Genomic DNA, 20,352 nt, shown 5'->3' with positions numbered 1-20,352 from the left:
GGTTTTAAAGTCTATTGCTTATTAAATATTATTGCTGTGAATTTATCTGCTGAACCTTGTTGATTATAAAAAATATTAGAAAAGTTATGTTAGAAAATTGTTAAAGTGAAAATCAAAAGATGAAATGACAATAGTCTCCCAAAACATTGGATTAATTTCTGTCCAGCTCTCTCTTCAGCAGTTTGCGTCTCCTCTTCTGTTTCTATTAGCAGGAGCTCTCAGAGGGAGACGAGGGTTATTCTTGCAGTGCACTTCAGATAAGACACAGCAGGGAACACTCCTCATCCCACTTCAACTGTCTCAACCTTTAACATTCTTCTTCCCAATGGAAATGGCTTCCATTTATTCAAAAGCTACAAAGCGCTGTCAAGGCATATATGCAGGAATATGAGCCGTGACTAACCAATTGGCTTTTGCACCCGTGAAGGAATAGAGGGTGACACATTGAACACTTCACCATGGTATCGATGCAATGCTGTCTGGTCTCCCTGGTCTTTGCTCAATGTTGATTATTGTGTATCTCATTCAAAGAGATATGAGCAGTTGGTCTTATAGGTTAATAAAAACAGAGGGATTCACAGCCTGTTCTTTTTTCGCCTCACCGTTTAGGTTCCATTTTCATTTCACTGTCTTCCAAAGAATCCACTGATGGTAAAGTCAAACAGTGCAAAAGTCAAGCATAACTCTCTCTCTGTGATGCCTCTTTGATCACTGATGAACTCCACAATGAGGTGCTTGGCTGCTCCCTGCAAATATGGACTTCATTTTGAAAAACTGACAATTCAAGGGGCCTTTTAAAAGAGTTGTTTTTGCATTGTGCTTCCTAATTAAATGCACCATTTATGCTGATGGAGCATTTTGACCTTCGCTGCCTCATGGGAAAACAGGAAGATGAGAATGAATAATGTGAATGTGTATTTGACAGATGCTCATTCTGTCTGTGAGGAGAGGTCAGAGAGTCCAGATTAGTTGCTCAAACACCTGCGCAAAGCTAAGCCTGCTAACCTCTGAGCCAGCATATACTCACACACTGACACATGCTGGTGAGAGCTGACCATCTCAACTTCTCACGCAGTTCATATTCAGCCTGGAAGACTCTAGAATTTCATTCAAACATTTTCTGGATATGTATGGAAAAACAAATATAGGCTATAGAGAAATATTCGTTTTTAAGACTTTTTCCCTCTTCCACCATCTGCATAAATATCAGATTTTAAAGATAAATTGCTCCAGACTGATTATGTGTTGATTTTAAATAAAAAATGCACATCCATCTGTCCACCCATTTATATATTAGACATTTTTTGTCCATCTGTCCACTTGTCCATCCATCCATTTCTCGTTTATTTCCAGCCATGCGTTCTGCCATCCTTCCAGTCTTTGTTTTTTACAGGTTAGAAAAATAAAAACTAATCTTTGGGGACATCTGCTGTAAATTCAAAGTGATATTATATGTATGCAAAAAAGCCAAAATGGATTGAGCATTCTGAAAACCTGAATGCGTAAAAGTATAGGATTTAAAAACAAAAAATGTGCAGGAATCCTGTTCTCATCAGCACTTTGAACAGTTGTTGCTTGCACCTCTTTGAACGCAGCGCCTCTGTCAAATCTGGCAGATCAAAACAGGTATTTATAAGTGTGTTTACATACTAGAATGGAATATGGGAGCTGTTGTTCTGTGCCTCAGGGCATTTGACACTGGGCGATGGTAATGACTCACTGTTTTACAGGATGCTGTTTGGAGAGATAAAAGCTGTCGTGCTTTGGGGGCAGAAAATAATGTCCTATTATGTACATTAAAACACATCTCAGGTTTATTCTCAGAATGAAGCATGCACAAACTCACTCAGCAATAGCTGAGCTATCAGTCTGGCTCCTTGACATCAAAGCAAAGTTGATAATGTTGGCATCCATGACATGCTGAGATACAGATGCATACGTGGACGTGTGCATACAAACAACAGTGTTGTACTCCAGGCTCTGTAGTAAACTCAGGTGTAGTAGACAAGTTGACAATCTTAGAACTTGCTTTAATTACAAAGTGTTACTAAAACAGAGGGGAGAGTGGGGCTAAAGTAGAGCATGTTTAAAACAGACTGAGATGAAGTTTAGTCAGGAATGAAACATGAGTTTTTTTTTGTTTTTTTTATAGTAGTACAGTTTTAAAGTACCAAGCAGAACACCTACTCAAGCAATTACATTACACGATATATAAATTATACTCAGAGAAAAAAGTAAGTTTAAGGGCAGGAAGGGGGTCCCTTTCTGTACAGTGTGCAGTGGATACTAATCTCATTCTAGTTGTCTTTAAATTTCAGAACCAAATGGCAGCTGCTGTAAATAATCATATATCTTGCTGTCCTGAATACAATAACAACTGCTGCTGCTAGTTACAGTATTATTATTCATACAGATTAAAGACAACATACCAGACCTTTCTAATAACAGAAAGTATAAATATACATGTCTGTATGAAATCCCTTTTCTTCTCAATTTCTGATGCCTGAGACGGCTTATTGGTTTCCGATTACAGAAAACAGGCTATAAAAAATGTTTTTGGGTTTCTGGGGCTGTGATGTGTTAGCAAGAGATCCTTTAAGTCCTTGTCTCTTGGGTCAACCACACGGGCCAATCTTTTCAGTGGATTAAATTGTCTGCAGCTCATAAAAGGGTTCTTTTGAAACCCCTTTTGGATTAGAAATGAACTTTATTTACTAATATCCTGGATTATTTAAGATATATATTTTTTCATTAAACTTATTCTGATACTATTCCCACCACTGCCTCTTACCTGCTTTGTTGTATCTTTCAGAACACGGCGGTGGGCAGATCAATATTCATGGTCAACGCCACAGATCCAGACCAAGGCACCGGGGGTAGTGTTCTCTTCTCTTTCCAGCCACCTACTCCCTTCTTTGCTATAGATGGAGCAAGAGGCATTGTCACCATCACCAGAGCTCTGGACTATGAGACAACATCTGCCTACCAGCTCACCGTAAACGCCACGGTCAGCAAACATACAATACATTTTATCAATGCTTTCACACCATTTATTCATTTGAATCAAGGCTCCTGTAAACCTTGTGTTAGTGTGTGTTTTGTTTTGTTTGTTTTACTAGGATCAAGCCAAAGTGAGACCTCTGTCCCGGCTTGCAAACTTAGCTATCACCATCACTGATGTCCAGGACATGGATCCTATTTTCACCAATCTACCCTACAGTACCAACATAGAAGAAAACCTTCCCCTGGTCAGTACTATCTGCTACACAGAGCCACAATTTATAAAACATTCAAGGAACATTATGGTGGAATCAACTGAGGAATAACTCAAAATAGTGAGCTAAACCAGTTTCAAAATGGAAAAGAAAACCATACTTAGAAAAAGCAATGATGTTAAGGATGATATTGAGGAGGTAAACTCACATGTTTTAAAATTGTGATTAGAGTTTTAAAAGATCAGAAATTATAACAAGCCCAAAAGCAACAACAATAATAATAATACATGGTAAATAAATGACAAATATCAAATATTAAAGATAAATAAAACATATATATGACCATAAACAATGTATCAGTTATGATACAAAAGCAACAAGAAATCCAGGTGGTATTTCAATTCACTTTATTTATATACCTCTAATTCGGTCAAATTCAGTTTATTATTCAAATTGGTTAAAAGTTTTTCTATCTAAGGAAACCCAGCAGATTGCATCCAGTCAGTGACTTGCAGCATTCACTCCTCCTGGATGAGCATGTAGAGACAGTGGACAGTCACTGGTGTTGACTTTGCAGCAATCCCTCATACTGAGCATGCATGTAGCGACAGTGGAGAGGAAAAACTCCCTTTTAACAAGAAGAAACTTCCAACTGGGCGATTGAGAAAACAAGGAGGAGACACAAAAAACACAAAAGGACTGATTCAGGAGTACTTTCTATGTGAAAGCAAAGTGAAACATTAATGGTTGTAGCTCCTTTAGTGGCTTCATCTAGGAGAGAAAGACAGCAAAGCAGATGAACTCAGAGCCAGTTTTTGAGTCTAGCATATGACATAGAGCACATACAGTTAGTCACAGTAGAAGCTCAGCCTGTAGCTATGTTTAGGAGAGAGAAAGGGTTAAACACTTGAAGATGAGGCCAAAGAAAAGGGCTAACTATAAGCTTTATCAAAAAAGAAAGTTTTAAGCCTAGCCTTAAAAGTAGACAGGATGTCTGCCTCGCGGACTAAAACTGGGAGCTGGTTCCACAGGAGAGGAGCCTGATAACTAAAGGATCTGCCTCCCATTCTACTTCTAGAGACTCTAGGAACCACCAGTAAACCTGCAGTCTGAGAACAAAGTGCTCTGTTAGGAACATATGGACCAATCAGATCTCTGATGTATGATGGAGCTAGATCATTAAGGGCTTTATATGTGAGGAGGAGAATTTTAAATTTTATTCTGGATTTAACATAATCTAAATTTCTTTTAAGTTTAAGTTTGCTTTGTTCAGTTAAAGCATCCAATGAGTTACATTTTTTAATGCAAAATGTTCTTTTATTTTTTGTATCAGGTTTTATAAGCAGGGGTGAAAGTGAACCGGTACGGTCCGGTACTGCGTACCACTAAAAGATTCTGTGCCGTATGCAGTACCGGGAAGAGGGAAGAACGGCTGCCTGCTATGAAGCCGTCATCCAGAACCAGTTACGGCTTCATAAATTCACGAGCACACAAAGAACATCAGATCTGCTACCAATAGGCAGTCTAAAACACGATTTAATCTGCTTATAAATATAGTTATTTTCCCCTCATTCCAAATAGTTTCTGAACTGTTCTGCTATGCTGGAGCCTCAATGCTCTTGCTTTGCTTCTCTCCCCTCGGAGGTCGAGGCTTTTGTGAGCGGCCAGCCTTTAAAACGAGCGTTTATGTCTGTCTGCGCTTATGACCAGAGATTTCACATAGACTACATGAGAGCGCATGCGCGCTTCCCTCCAAAACAGAGCTGTTGCTAAGGAGATCGGTGCGTTCGATTTAATGGACTGGGAGATTTTACACACATGGTGCACAGACATAAAAAACCGCCGCTTGCGTTAGGACAGGACGAACAATAAATCACTTACCATCTAACCGCACTGTCAAATTTTTTATTTAAATGAAATCAAAACTTGACCACAATGCAGAAAACAATAACTTCTTTGTTCAAAAGAAAAGACGGAAACTGAAGATGAAAAGTTATGCATCAGAAAATGATTTATCATTGTTTCATACATGGCAGTTCTTTAACAATTGATATATACACTGCTCAAAAAAATAAAGGGAACACTTAAACAACACAATATAACTCCAAGTTAATCAAACTTATGTGAAATCAAACTGTCCACTTAGGAAGCAACACTGATTGACAATCAATTTCACATCCTGTTGTGCAAATGAAATAAACAACAGGGGGAAATCTTTGGCGATTATCAAGACACTCAATAAAGGAGTGGTTCTGCAGGTGGGGACCACAGACCACTTCTCAGTACCTATGCTTTCTGGCTGATGTTTTGGTCACTTTTGAATGTTGGTGTTGCTTTCACACTCGTGGTAGCATGAGACAAACTCTACATCCCACACAAGTGGCTCAGGTAGTGCAGCTCATCCAGGATGGCACATCAATGCCAGCTGTGGCAAGAAGGTTTGCTGTGTCTGTCAGCGTAGTGTCCAGAACCTGGAGGCGCTACCAGGAGACAGGCCAGTACACCAGAAGACGTGGAGGAGGTCGTAGGAGGGCAACAACCCAGCAGCAGAACCGCTACCTCTGCTTTTGTGCAAGGAGGAACAGGAGGAGCACTGCCAGAGCCCTGCAAAATGACTTCCAGCAGGCCACAAATGTGCATGTGTCTGCACATTTGTGGCCTGCATACCTGCATACCATCCTCATGGAGTCGGTTAGAAACCGACTCCATGAGGATGGTATGAGGGCCCGACGTCCACAAATGGGGGTTGTGCTCACAGCCCAACACCGTGCAGGACGCTTGGCATTTACCAGAGAACACCAGGACTGGCAAATTCGCCACTGGCGCCCTGTGTTCTTCACAGATGAAAGCAGGTTCACACTGAGCACATGTGACAGACGTGACAGAGTCTGGAGACACCGTGGAGAGCAATCTGCTGCCTGCAACATCCTTCAGCATGACCGGTTTGGCAGTGGGTCAGTAATGGTGTGGGGTGGCATTTCTTTGGAGAGCCGCATAGCCCTCCATGTGCTCGCCAGAGGTAGCCTGACTGCCATTAGGTACCGAGATGAGATCCTCAGACCCCTTGTGAGACCATATGCTGCTGCGGTTGGCCCTGGGTTCCTCCTAATGCAGGACAATGCTAGACCTCATGTGGCTGGAGTGTGTCAGCAGTTCCTGCAAGATGAAGACATTGAAGCTATGGACTGGCCCGCCCATTCCCCAGACCTGAATCCGATCAGAGCACATCTGGGACATCATGTCTCGCTCCATCCACCAACGTCATGTTGCACCACAGACTGTCCAGGAGTTGGCGGATGCTTTAGTCCAGGTCTGGGAGGAGATCCCTCACAAGACCATCCTCCATCTCATCAGGAGCATGTCCAGGCGTTGTAGGGAGGCCACACACAATACTGAGCCTCATTTTGACTTGTTTTAAGTTCATTACATCAAAGTTGGATCAGCCTCTAGTGTGTTTTTCCACTTTAATTTTGTGTGAGACTCCAAATCCAGGCCTCCATTGGTTAATAAATTTGATTTCCATTGATGATTTTTGTGTGATTTTGTTGTCAGAACATTCAACTTTGTACAGAACAAAGTATTCAATGAGAATATTTCATTCATTCAGATCTATGATGTGTTATTTGAGTGTTCCCTTTATTTTTTTGAGCAGTGTATATATTCTACATTGTCAAGTGATTCGAATATCTCCCTTATACAGACATTCTACAGTAAAGTAAAATATTGATACATTTTAATTAGTTTGAGTTTGGACTTGAGTTTGGAGATCTCAAAGGGGTGACAGATGAGAGTAACAATTAACACACACTTTATATATATATATATATATATATATATATATATATACTGTCAAAATAAGGTATTTCCATGTAATCCATACAACATTTAGTAACTGCTCACAGTTAACTCCATAAAAGTTACAATAAATATCCTTATATCCTTATGTGTAATCCATACAATAATTATTAAAACACAGTTGAAACAGTGAGGAGTGAAACAGGCATGTTCTCATATTCTGGAGCTGAGAGACTGCAGAGGCCTGTGTGGAGCCACATATTATCTGCCTTATCTTTTGCAAAAATATAAACAAGTATATCCAAAGAAATTATGTATGATGATTTTATATTCTTTCACATGTATTGAATAAAATTAGTAGTCTTTAAAAGATGTATGATTGAAATGTGGTTAAGAACTGAGAATTAGAGGAAAAACATTAAGGTTTGACATTCTCAATCAGCTATATATGAAAGAAATATAACATTAAAGCATGAATAAAGAAAATGAAGTGATGGTTTTGCAACAGTGTTTAAAGTGAATGCTGAAAGCTGAAGAATGAAATGTGTAATACTGTGTAAAGTTTAAAACTGAGCAGTTTAGGGAAAGAACTGTAGGATGACTAGGAGTGACGAGAGCCAGCTGCATGCTGACAGCGACCGGAGGATGCGACTACAGACCAGCGTGGCTATTATTAGCATCTCCAAGGCTGAGAAGCAGAATCAGTAGGTCACAATGACCCTGACGAAAGTATTGAGCAATAATCAAAAAGCTGAGCTGAATAGGTTGCGTAATAACTAAGAAGCCTAATAAGGACCTGAATGGTGAAGGCATCAAGCGCTATAAAAACAATGCTGAGAGCAGAAACGGGGTTGTTTCCTCGCAGAAGACCAGCGAACAAGATCGGGCGGAGAAAATAAGCTTGGATGGAAAAGGAACAGAGACACAGCCCCACTGATCGACTGCATTAAAGAAGAGGATTAACCCGTGAGCCCAGAAAGGACTGTGCCTCAAAATTAAGAATCTGATTTCATCTAAAGCCTTTTTATCCACACAACAGAAGTGAACTTGATTGGTGAACAGCTGATTGCTCTAAGTTTCAGGCTTCTGGAAGTCCTGAATCAACCTCATTTATGTCTCCGGGTTTCCTTCAACTCTTCAGCCTCTGGAAACTACTGTCTTCTGAGACATATGACAACAAAGATCCTGTTTAACCATCAAAGCCCGGAGCATCAGTGCCTGCCACTTAAAGGAAGAAAACTGAGGTTTAGTCGTATTCCCTTCAAGAAACCGCTCGATGTTACCAGAAGAAACATCTCCATCAGGTGGATGGATGAGCCTCCGTCTTCAAAGCCTCTTCAAACCCACTAGTTTCAGCATCAGGGAAAGACAGGTTGAGTTGATTGATTCATTTCTCTTATTGGAATTATTTTGTGTTGCCGAATTTAAGCTGTTACTGACCCTGGCAAAAGCATTACTAATTAAAGAAAACATAAAATTCTAGTTAAATCGTAGACATTCAATTATTTGAGTCACCGTATTGTTGGTTTTTCATTGGTGGTAAAAAGTCTTGTTGCCTGGTTCTAAGATATTTTAGGAGGTTTTTATAGGTTGCCTTAGTCAAGTTTGTTAAAACAGCGCCCTTGGGGCTCGTGTTGAGCTACTAAAATTAACCTAGCCCATATACCAAGAGCCAGTTGTAAATTAGGGAATGAGCAGCCATGAACAGAAGTGACTGTTGAAAGTGTGGATGACTGCGAGAGGCTACTCGGTCGCCCGGACCTCCAGTTGAAGAAGGGCGAGACTTTTGGATGAAGGCTGTCAGAGGCTAGGCGAGTCATTTCCTGACACCAGCTTAAACAGAACTTTCAGTAAACCTGCTTAGTAAGATCTTTCAGGTTTAGGGAAGTTCGGACCCGTTGGATGGAGAGCTGGGTTGAGCAATCCCTTAAGACGTGGGGAAGTAGGAGGGAGGGGTTAGCTCATCGGACAACGAAAATACATATATATATATATATATATGCCCCCAGTTCCTCTCTGTCTCTCTCTCTCTCTAGCTCCGCCCCTAAGTACCGGCAATAATTTAAAACTACTTTCAACCCTGGTTTTAAGGGAATTAAACCAGAACCAGTGAAATATTTTCAATGTTTGTGAAAACACACGAATGGGTCAATTCACTGATATTTTTAGCATAATTACCATCTTATGGGTCCTCCATAGCACCAATACTTAAAGAAATCAAACAGGGACTAAATTAGTCTTCTTTTAGACATAATTGAAAATACAGTTTTCTGATTTGTGAAACCTTTAGTTTGTGTTTGAAAACAAAAGGTGGCCAATTCTGATTACTTGTATTTTTTTCATATCTTGTTTTGTTCTGTGTTCTCATCTCATTTGTTAAAGGTATTGTTATACCCTCAAGACACACATTGCTTGAGTCAGACATCTCAAAAATACACCCCTTGCCTTTCTATTGACTAACCCAGCAGCAGCTAGTTGGCCACAGACTCTACAAGGCACAGTCCCTGGGGATCCTTTTCAAACATGTTCTATTTAGAAGTATCAACTCTTCTATGCATGGCCAAAGTCCAGTCATCGGTTCTGTCTTAGTGCCCTCCAGCATGGACGTGCCTAATGTGTGTTAAAGGTGTTACATGACACCCGTCATTTGATCTGTGGCACCTCAACAGCCCTGATGTGTGTTTCCCTTGAAGAACTGCTAGTTCATTCATCAATTCATTATCCCGTACCTATTACAGATCAGGTTACTAAGGTCAAAGGTCCACAGGAACACTTTAACCATCCTCTGGTTAGTTAGGCTTATTATTGGAGATCCCAAGGAGTTCCCAGACCAGAAGTCAAGTCAAGTCGAGTTTATTTATATACCCCTTTTCAGCCACAAGGCACTCAAAGCGCTGTACATGAGAAAAAACATTACAATGATACAGAAAATCAAACACAGAAAAACAAATGAAATGACATTAATAATCCTTGGGAGTTTACTGGTAAGAGCTGGTTCTAATCCAATCTTTCTAATAGAGGTAATTAGCTCATTAAGTCCTCTGTGGTAAGGAATTCATCCTGTGCTAGAAGAAAAATTATAATATTAATCCTTGAGGTCACTGGTATGAGGCAGTTTTGGTCCCATCATTCAAATAAGCTGGGTCACTGGTAAAAAACAGTTTTAGTTCAAACTTTTTAAATACTGATAATGTTTGGCTGTCACTGGTATGATATACAGGGGTTGGACAATGAAACTGAAACACCTGTCATTTTAGTGTGGGAGGTTTCATGGCTAAATTGGACCAGCCTGGTAGCCAGTATTCATTGATTGCACATTGCAGCAGTAAGAGCAGAGTGTGAAGGTTCAATTAGCAGGGTAAGAGCACAGTTTTGCTCAAAATATTGAAATGCACACAACATTATGGGTGACATACCAGAGTTCAAAAGAGGACAAATTGTTGCTGCACGTCTTACTGGCGCATCTGTGACTGTGGGTTGGACAATGAAACTGAAACACCTGTCATTTTAATGTGGGAGGTTTCATGGCTAAATTGGACCAGCCTGGTAGCCAGTCTTCATTGGTGCACGTCTTGCTGGCACATCTGTGACCAAGACAGCAAGTCTTTGTGATGTATCAAGAGCCACGGTATCCAGGGTAATGTCAGCATACCACCAAGAAGGACGAACCACATCCAACAGGATTAACTGTGGACGCAAGAGGAAGCTGTCTGAAAGGGATGTTCAGGTGCTAACCCGGATTGTATCCAAAAAACATAAAACCACGGCTGCCCAAATCACGGTAGAATTAAATGTGCACCTCAACTCTCCTGTTTCCACCAGAACTGTCCGTCGGGAGCTCCACAGGGTTAATATACACGGCCGGGCTGCTATAGCCAAACCTTTGGTCACTCATGCCAATGCCAAACGTCGGTTTCAATGGTGCAAGGAGCGCAAATCTTGGGCTGTGGACAATGTGAAACATGTATTGTTCTCTGATGAGTCCACCTTTACTGTTTTCTCCACATCCGGGAGAGTTACGGTGTGGAGAAGCCCCAAAGAAGCGTACCACCCAGACTGTTGCATGCCCAGAGTGAAGCATGGGGGTGGATCAGTGATGGTTTGGGCTGCCATATCATGGCATTCCCTTGGCCCAATACTTCTGCTAGATGGGCACGTCACTGCCAATGACTACCGAACCATTCTTGAGGACCATGTGCATCCAATGGTTCAAACATTGTATCCTGAAGGCGGTGCTGTGTATCAGGATGACAATGCACCAATACACAAAGCAAGACTGGTGATAGATTGATTTGATGAACATGAAAGTGAAGTTGAACATCTCCCATGGCCTGCACAATCACCAGATCTAAATATTATTGAGCCACTATGGGGTGTTTTGGAGGAGCGAGTCAGGAAACGTTTTCCTCCACCAGTATCATGTAGTGACCTGGCCACTATCCTGCAAGAAGAATGGCTTAAAATCCCTCTGACCACTGTGCAGGACTTATATATGTCATTCCCAAGACGAATTGATGCTGTATTGGCTGCAAAGCGAGGCCCTACACCATACTAATAAATTATTGTGGTCTAAAATCAGGTGTTTCAGTTTCATTGTCCAACCGCTGTAGTTGCAATACAATCCTTTTAAGAAATCTAAAATTCTCTGGTCATTCTCTGGTGCAGCTTTCCCTCTCTGACTTTCTGACATGGAATGTTTCTAACACTTGGGAATGTCGTGTCTGTGATGAAGTGAAAACCTGGAATTCTAACAGTTCCTGGTTGATTTGAATTGTTTGAACCTTATTTAACTTATCAGCAGAGGCGATATGATGCTTTTGGTTTGTTTGGAATTGCATAATAGTAAAACCGATGCCTGGGGAGGAAGAAAAGAAGACAGAGGCAACTGATTGGCTGCTGAGAATCTAATCTATGCTCTCAGTTTAGCTGTTCACTGCTGATTGGCCTGAGGATCCACTGTAGAGTGTGAGAAGCCCTCTTATTGACTAATGAAAGGTCAGCTGCAGCTGTGATTGGCTGATAGGCAGGCTTGGTGTGGATTTAACCCATGAGGTCTGAATCTCAGTCTACAGTGTGACGTTAGCTTGTGGGCGGGGTTGATCAGTCAGGGTGGGGTGGTGAAGAGGAGGAGCCCCGTCTATCCAGCAATCACAGTTGCTATGGTAACGAGCTCCTGGCCATCTCACAACACAACAAACATGATTGCCTTGGTGAAGTCCAAGCTGCACTGAAACATGTTTGACTTCAACTTCGACTCAGAATGCAGACACAGCTCTTGCTTTGGTTATACCCTTAAAATTAAACATGTCATGTGGTCATGCTGCTCTTTGATTATCAACTATGCGTATTGAGCTTGAAAAATATATTTAAAGGCCTAAATTCTAACCAAATCAAATCTCCTCCTTTCTGAGTCTCACCTGAAGAAACCCCATCATCCACCCCAACCTCAGTCTGGGGAATCTGCATGCAGCACTGCAGGTGTGTCAGATTGTAATTACTGTAGGGAATTTACTATCCTGCCTCTGGGATGTTAGGCCTCCAGCAAAGGTCGCAGAAGTCTGTGAATCGCATGAATTGCTAAGCAGTGGGGTCTCCCTGTGACCTTACCTTAGTCATTATTGCAATTGGGTTTGTAATGGCTATCTAATATATTGTCTGTTTCCCTGAGCACCATTATACTCAGTCTCTCTACTCAGCCCCTTAACGTAGCACCCAGGTGGCTAATAGTCCAGCTATTGATGTTTCCAGTTGCTTGGAGGGAATTATACACATGGGCCTGATACTGTCTGTCCTTATTTCTGTTTCTGCCCCTCTGTCACTTTATTTCCTTCTGTCTTTGCTTCAGCTCCTCACCCAAGCCAGCTTCTGTGCTCACACGACCACATGCTTATCCCTGGTCCGCAGCCTGTACGCGACGTAGTAGAAATGTCAAGTGCTACATTTGCATGCATATTAACAGTGCATGCATGACGGGGCTGACGCCTAGTGTCTCCTTGCCTCTCTGATTCATCAACTGTCACCAGGAAGGTCACAACAGGAAGACAAAACTGGGAGAGGTGAAATGGGATAGAAACAGGAACAAATGTTGGAATGAAATAATTGAAGACAAAAGAAGAAATGTTAGATGACAGAATCTAGACGTTTGATGGAGTCTTTGTTTTTGGATTGAGAAGTAAACCTACTACAGGATTGGAGAGAGACAGACACATTTAGTGTTGGTACCTCAGGTAAAGATGTAATACATGAAAACATATCCATCTTTTATTACAGAAGCATAATTTCACACAGAGAAATCTAATCTCCACTCAGTCTTTTCCTTTTACAAGGTTGGAACATACAGAGAGAGGGATCTTTGGTGATTCATGTTTGCACAATCTCTCCAGATTGTTAGTTGAGATGGTTGATTTTTGGGATTGGTGAGCTATTTCTGTGTAGATTTGCCCTTATGTTGTCAATCAACATCCTGCAGTGGTGATCTATTTTCAGATTCCTGACTGAGTACGTTTTCACATATTTATCCTTAGTTGTTTGCCAAACCTTTCAGGAAGGTATGTTGCCAAGACTCAATTTTAGTCTTGTCCATCAAACGGATCCAGGTAATAGAGGATTTCTTCAGTGTCATTCAGATAAATGTGTGCTTTTTTTCCATTTTATACCTACCTATTTTCCTTCGTTTATAAAAATGTTGTCAAAGAACTTTCTTAGCCTCTGTCATAGTAGGAGTTAATTTTCTGACCCACATGCAGAACCACGCAGCCAGGGAGACAAAACAAGTTGTAAACAAAGTTTATCTTTCTCCAGACTTGGGTTCAGGACGCTGGAAACTAGGAACTAGGACTGGAGAGGTCTGCGAAGAGGAGGCTCAGTTAGATTAGTGTTCTCTCAGGAAGGTTAATCAGAGAGGCAGTTAATGAGGAAGGAGCTTCCTTTCCTGGTTTTTAGTAAAAGCTCCAAGGTTGGTTTACGGTTGCGGGGTTTACCTGCTGGTGGTTGGTTTATGAGATCCGTGGGTAATTCTGCTGGTCGGCGGGAGAGCGAGCAGGCAGGAGCTTAGAGTGACTTGGTTCGGAAGATGACTACTTCAGGTGGTTTTCCAGAAGCAAGCTCTTCAATGAGCTGCAGTCATATCAGGAAGGGGGGGCTGGATCGAGAACCTGGGAGTAACAGCAACAAGAACAAGTGTAGGACAGGTTAATTTCAGACTTAGCAGGCTAGATTCTTCTAACATGAAACTAGGAACTCAGAGAGCTAGAGGTTACCAACTACAGGTCCTTCTCAAAATATTAGCATATTGTGATAAAGTTCATTATTTTCCATAATGTCATGATGAAAATTTAACATTCATATATTTTAGATTCATTGCACACTAACTGAAATATTTCAGGTCTTTTATTGTCTTAATACGGATGATTTTGGCATACAGCTCATGAAAACCCAAAATTCCTATCTCACAAAATTAGCATATCATTAAAAGGGTCTCTAAACGAGCTATGAACCTAATCATCTGAATCAACGAGTTAACTCTAAACACCTGCAAAAGATTCCTGAGGCCTTTAAAACTCCCAGCCTGGTTCATCACTCAAAACCCCAATCATGGGTAAGACTGCCGACCTGACTGCTGTCCAGAAGGCCACTATTGACACCCTCAAGCAAGAGGGTAAGACACAGAAAGACATTTCTGAACGAATAGGCTGTTCCCAGAGTGCTGTATCAAGGCACCTCAGTGGGAAGTCTGTGGGAAGGAAAAAGTGTGGCAAAGTGTGGCAGAAAACGCTGCACAACGAGAAGAGGTGACCGGACCCTGAGGAAGATTGTGGAGAAGGGCCGATTCCAGACCTTGGGGGACCTGCGGAAGCAGTGGACTGAGTCTGGAGTAGAAACATCCAGAGCCACCGTGCACAGGCGTGTGCAGGAAATGGGCTACAGGTGCCGCATTCCCCAGGTCAAGCCACTTTTGAACCAGAAACAGCGGCAGAAGCGCCTGACCTGGGCTACAGAGAAGCAGCACTGGACTGTTGCTCAGTGGTCCAAAGTACTTTTTTCGGATGAAAGCAAATTCTGCATGTCATTCGGAAATCAAGGTGCCAGAGTCTGGAGGAAGACTGGGGAGAAGGAAATGCCAAAATGCCAGAAGTCCAGTGTCAAGTACCCACAGTCAATGATGGTCTGGGGTGCCGTGTCAGCTGCTGGTGTTGGTCCACTGTGTTTTATCAAGGGCAGGGTCAATGCAGCTAGCTATCAGGAGATTTTGGAGCACTTCATGCTTCCATCTGCTGAAAAGCTTTATGGAGATGAAGATTTCATTTTTCAGGACGACCTGGCACCTGCTCACAGTGTCAAAACCACTGGTAAATGGTTTACTGACCATGGTATCACTGTGCTCAATTGGCCTGCCAACTCTCCTGACCTGAACCCCATAGAGAATCTGTGGGATATTGTGAAGAGAACGTTGAGAGACTCAAGACCCAACACTCTGGATGAGCTAAAGGCCGCTATCGAAGCATCCTGGGCCTCCATAAGACCTCAGCAGTGCCACAGGCTGATTGCCTCCATGCCACGCCGCATTGAAGCAGTCATTTCTGCAAAAGGATTCCCGACCAAGTATTGAGTGCATAACTGTACATGATTATTTGAAGGTTGACGTTTTTTGTATTAAAAACACTTTTCTTTTATTGGTCGGATGGAATATGCTAATTTTGTGAGATAGGAATTTTGGGTTTTCATGAGCTGTATGCCAAAGTCATCCGTATTAAGACAATAAATGACCTGAAATATTTCAGTTAGTGTGCAATGAATCTAAAATATATGAATGTTAAATTTTCATCATGACATTATGGAAAATAATGAACTTTATCACAATATGCTAATATTTTGAGAAGGACCTGTATGTGGACCATCAGGCGATGAATGCTTGTCCAGCAGCTCCTTTTAAACGGTGCAGCTGGTTATCGCTGGCAGCGATCAGCTGTGCGCCATGCCCACCAGCAGCGCTCTTCTTGACAGGCACACAGTCAGTCTTACAACACTCAGGATCACCCAAACACACAACCGTAACAGACTCATTCTTAAAAGGAAAACTTTTCTGGTAAACGTTTTTTTTTCCGGATTGTAAAATTAAAATTAATTTTGATTCTTCATGTTTCTCTTGAGAATGTTTATATACATTTAATTTAGGGGTGGAAAATTTTGTATCATAGTTTAGTATCCTACAATGTTGAAAATAAGATCTAATTAAGGAAAAACTGCAAATCCTAAAATTAAAACTATGGTTTAGACCTTTGATATTTTTCTGTTGTCATCCTCATGAGTGAATGAATAACTAAACATTAAATAAGTATACAGACATAAGTGTAGATTAAGATTTGATTGCACAAATATTGTGTGTGGTTTAGCAACACCAAGTACATTAGTTGCTAATTAATGTAAATGGTGTAGTGATGTAGCTTTTTTAAAAGCTACATCAATAAATTTAGAAGAATATTGGCTTACATTTCTAAGGTTTTATTGTCATCATAATAAATGCCACAAAACATTGTGTTAAGATTCAAATTCAATGTAACAATTTCCTGGTAAATATTAGTTCAACTTTAAACTGCTTTTATTTTGTAGGAGCCATGACAAAAATGGCTCAATGGACTGAAAAGGCCAGTTGAATTACCAATTAGGAGCTTTTAGAAACCCTGATCAACATAAAGAAAAATGAAGTATTAGTAAAATACAATACTTTGTTAGTGTTACCAATAATTGTGCCACTGCTTATTTTGATTAAAATCATTTAACATAATTTTTCCACACTGACCAAATGTACTCAAAATAAAGGCTGCATTTTTTAATGAAATGTTAAATTATGCTTCTGGAATCAAAGATTAATTTGTTCTAAGGATTTTTTTACAACAATTCAGGGGCAATACATGTGGCTGCCACTATAGGTTTAGTAAGACATATGAAGGTCAGCAGTATTGGATCTCTGGTGATCTCATATATTCTTGCAGACACGTGTCATTTCCAGTTTGCACCAGTTTACCAATGAAAAGCTGATGCTGTACAGTGACAGAATATGTGTCAGTAGCTGTAAAAGCTCATGACATTTACACATAAGGCCATCAAACACACACTTCAGTCATAGTACACCTCACAAAGTTGGAATTTCCAAACACATAAAAAGCATCTTATTTCTTTCCTTTTCTCTTTGAGTTTGTTTCTCTTAAACGTTGTCTTTTCTCTTCTTTTAGGGCCAATCAACCTGTCATCCAGGAAAACGTTTGACAAAGAACTGCCAAATGTTATTTATTTATGTGTGGTTTTTTTTTTAAGAAGAAATCACAGGTCTGTGTTTTTAACAGTTATGGCTGTGAATCTATGCTCTAACCGACATTAAGCTCCTTCTAGGGCAAACACGCAATTTGGCTGTCAAACCAATGAGAAGGAAAGAGAAGGAGAGAGGGAGGTGGGGGAGGACCGCACTCTAGAACTATAACGAGAAATGGAAGGATTGTTTGTATGTGAATGTGTGAGTGTGTCTGTGTGTGTGTGCGCAAGCGCACCCCAAGGGTGGGTGGGGGGTTTGTATCTGTGACAGCTGATTGAACAGATTCCACTTGTGTGGACAGCTCAAGAATATTGCTGATATTACTTCAGCATCACTTCTTCTTTTTCTCCACGTTGTTCCCGTATTTCTGTGTGTGTGTTTCCCTCTCAGCTGGGGAGTGAGTCTCTTTCTAAAAGGCTTGTAATTGATTCTGCTTTAATTGGTCAATGACAGGAGAAGATTTGGCAGAAATGGAGCATAAACATGTCTTTGTCAGGGTTTGGACTTTGTTTGTATTTAGTTACTTTTTATCTAAGATGTTTATATTGAGTATTTTGTTAGTTGTGGTGGTTTTGGTTACTTCCTCTGTGTTAGTTTCCTTTATAGTTGTAGTTCCTTTTTAGCATGGTTCTTTATGTTTAGTTTCTATAGTTCTAGTTCTCCCTTCTGTTTGGTCTGCTTTAGTTAGTGTTTACATTTTGTTTGTATTTATTCTAGCCCTCATGTTCTTTGCTTGTTTCCATCAGTCTGGTTTTAGGTTTGTTTACTAGGTTTGTTTACTTTTGTAATCTGGGTTCTTCATGGGTTATTCGTTTATACTTAGGTTGCTGTTCTTCTGTTTCCTTTAGTTTATGGTTATTCTAGTTTCCGTATGCTTCATTTGATTATTTATTTTTGTCTATAGGTTTGCTTGGTCTGTGTTTCCCTTTATTGTTAATTAGTCCCTTCGCCATGTGTCAGTCTATGCATTAGTTCCACCTGTTCCTTCAGCCTCCCTGCCTCCTTGTCACACCTGTTCTTAGTTCCTTTGATTACCTGCCTTTGTCTCCCTTTAGTATATTAGTTGGTTTTGTTTCATTGTGTGTCTCTGGTTCCTCCGAACACAACCCCTGATTGAGTTAAGTGTTTTTGCTACGTTCCTGCAGTGAGTACTTGAGTACGTTTTTGGACTGTCTCATGTTTGTACCTGCAGCGAATTTTGCTACATTTTTGCTATGTTTGTAATCTCTGAATAAAGCTGAAGACCGTTTCAAAATGCTGCTGCCAAGCTCTTGTCTGCGCTTTGGTCCACCCCAAAACCTCATCGTGACAGTCTTGGACACAATTTGCAGGATCAATGGGAGGCAGCCCCCCCTAAGGTGTGAGCGAGAGGGACAGCGAGGGAGGGAGGAAGGAAGGAAGAAAGGATGCAAGGAAGTAGGAAGCGTCTTGTACTCCCTCGCTGCAGCACAGGGGTTTTTAAGCATCACCACCGTGTCTGATTGAGGCAGGGAGGCTGAAAAAGTGCTGCAGATCAAAGGCTTTTCAAAAAGCTTTCCTTTTCTTTCTTTCGTTTCTTATTCAGTTTTTTTATTTTTTATTTGAGCTGTCATACTGTGATTTGTTGAGGAAGCGGGCTCATCGGCACAGCAGGAGATTCAGAACAACAAAAGAAAAAGTAAACACCAACAAAATGTAAACGTAAAGAAAGGAAAGATTTTATGTTATTGCTGAATTTTTTATATTTTGCTTCTTTTAATATCCATTTAAATATTTTTAGGACTCATTTCCAGAACAATATGTATTCAGAAATGTTTTAAAAGCACAACAAAGGCTCATTTTATTCCCAACAAATGTCATCCCAAGTCACTCTATGATACAAACAAGCCTAATTCATATCCAGCTATATAGAATGCAACTCGATTTAAATTCACTTTAAAAGATTCCAGTACCGTCCAAACGTTTCAGCAGATTTAGATCCAGCTACATACAATCCAGCTCAATCTAAGTTGTAATGCAGTACTGTAAAGTTCAACTCAATATAAAATGCCAGTTGATGAAAAAGTAAAATAACAAAGGAAATCTAAACCAATTGCTGACATCAGCAATTGCTCTTCCTGAGGAAAAAAGTGCTGAAAAGTACCATTACCTTTTATCAGGGACAAATGTTCGGTAGAACCAGGCAGGAGCACTGGCCCAGGAGTACTTTATGTGGTAAAACAAACAAGAGAGGTACACAAGGTTCATGGCAACAATAAATCGGCTCCTTACAGGAAAGCAATGCAGCTAAATACAGAAGCACTAGCCCAAAGGTACTTTCTATTGGACAAAAACTAACCAGAAAAAGAGACTACTGAAAACAGATGCACTATCACAGATTATACTTTCTATATGAAAGAAAAACAAGAATAGTACACAAAATAAACTGCAGCAACATGTCACAAAAAATACTCCTAAACACAGAAAACTGAACCAGCAGTACTTTCAGTTGACAGGAGAAAAAACGGCAGGAATAGCCTTGTCAAAGACTTTTACCAGGAAAGACCCTTGGTACCCTGTAAGGGAAATAAAATCAATGAGAGTACACGAAGTTAATGGGCAAATTTCTCCATCAATTACTCCAGTAAGGTTAAATACACAGCTAAATACAAGTATTAGGGGTGCCGCATGTTCTGTGGGACAGAAAACAGAGAGGAATGAAATCTAATGGCAGTACCCATTGCATCATTGGTGAATGAAACATTGGTTTTACTCCAGCTCTTACAGTTTTTAATATCAAAATAAATCGGAAACTGATGCAAACTAATGCTTGGATGATTGAATGAATATTTTAACGTGTGTTGTCTCTGTCTCTGCAGGGTTATGAAGTGCGGAAGATAACAGCCATTGACCAGGATCTTGGCCAACCGAGGGGAATTGGCTACACCATCGTCTCAGGTCAGAGCCACATAATTGATCTGACATCTGTAGCATTAAAAGGGGAATCGATCGCCTCTTATCATAATTCTGCAGAAATAATTGTGACAGTCATTAACAAGTGTGTTCAGAAGGAAG

At 40.7% G+C, this 20,352-nt stretch overlaps 1 protein-coding gene across 1 annotated transcript in view; it reads left to right on the top strand.

Annotated features, from left to right (window-relative positions):
- LOC124858957 (cadherin-23-like) overlaps nucleotides 1–20,352 on the top strand; it is a 191,272-nt gene that overhangs the window by 38,055 nt on the left and 132,865 nt on the right. Inside the window, exons 5-7 of the mRNA XM_047351298.1 lie at nucleotides 2,813–3,007; nucleotides 3,120–3,248; nucleotides 20,157–20,235. Of these exons, the coding sequence (XP_047207254.1) occupies nucleotides 2,813–3,007; nucleotides 3,120–3,248; nucleotides 20,157–20,235 (403 nt within the window). The remainder of the gene's footprint in view (nucleotides 1–2,812; nucleotides 3,008–3,119; nucleotides 3,249–20,156; nucleotides 20,236–20,352) is intronic.

The sequence above is a fragment of the Girardinichthys multiradiatus genome, chromosome 22, assembly GCF_021462225.1.
Source record: "Girardinichthys multiradiatus isolate DD_20200921_A chromosome 22, DD_fGirMul_XY1, whole genome shotgun sequence".
Lineage (NCBI taxonomy): Eukaryota > Metazoa > Chordata > Actinopteri > Cyprinodontiformes > Goodeidae > Girardinichthys > Girardinichthys multiradiatus.
This window is presented reverse-complemented; position numbering and strand designations above follow the sequence as displayed.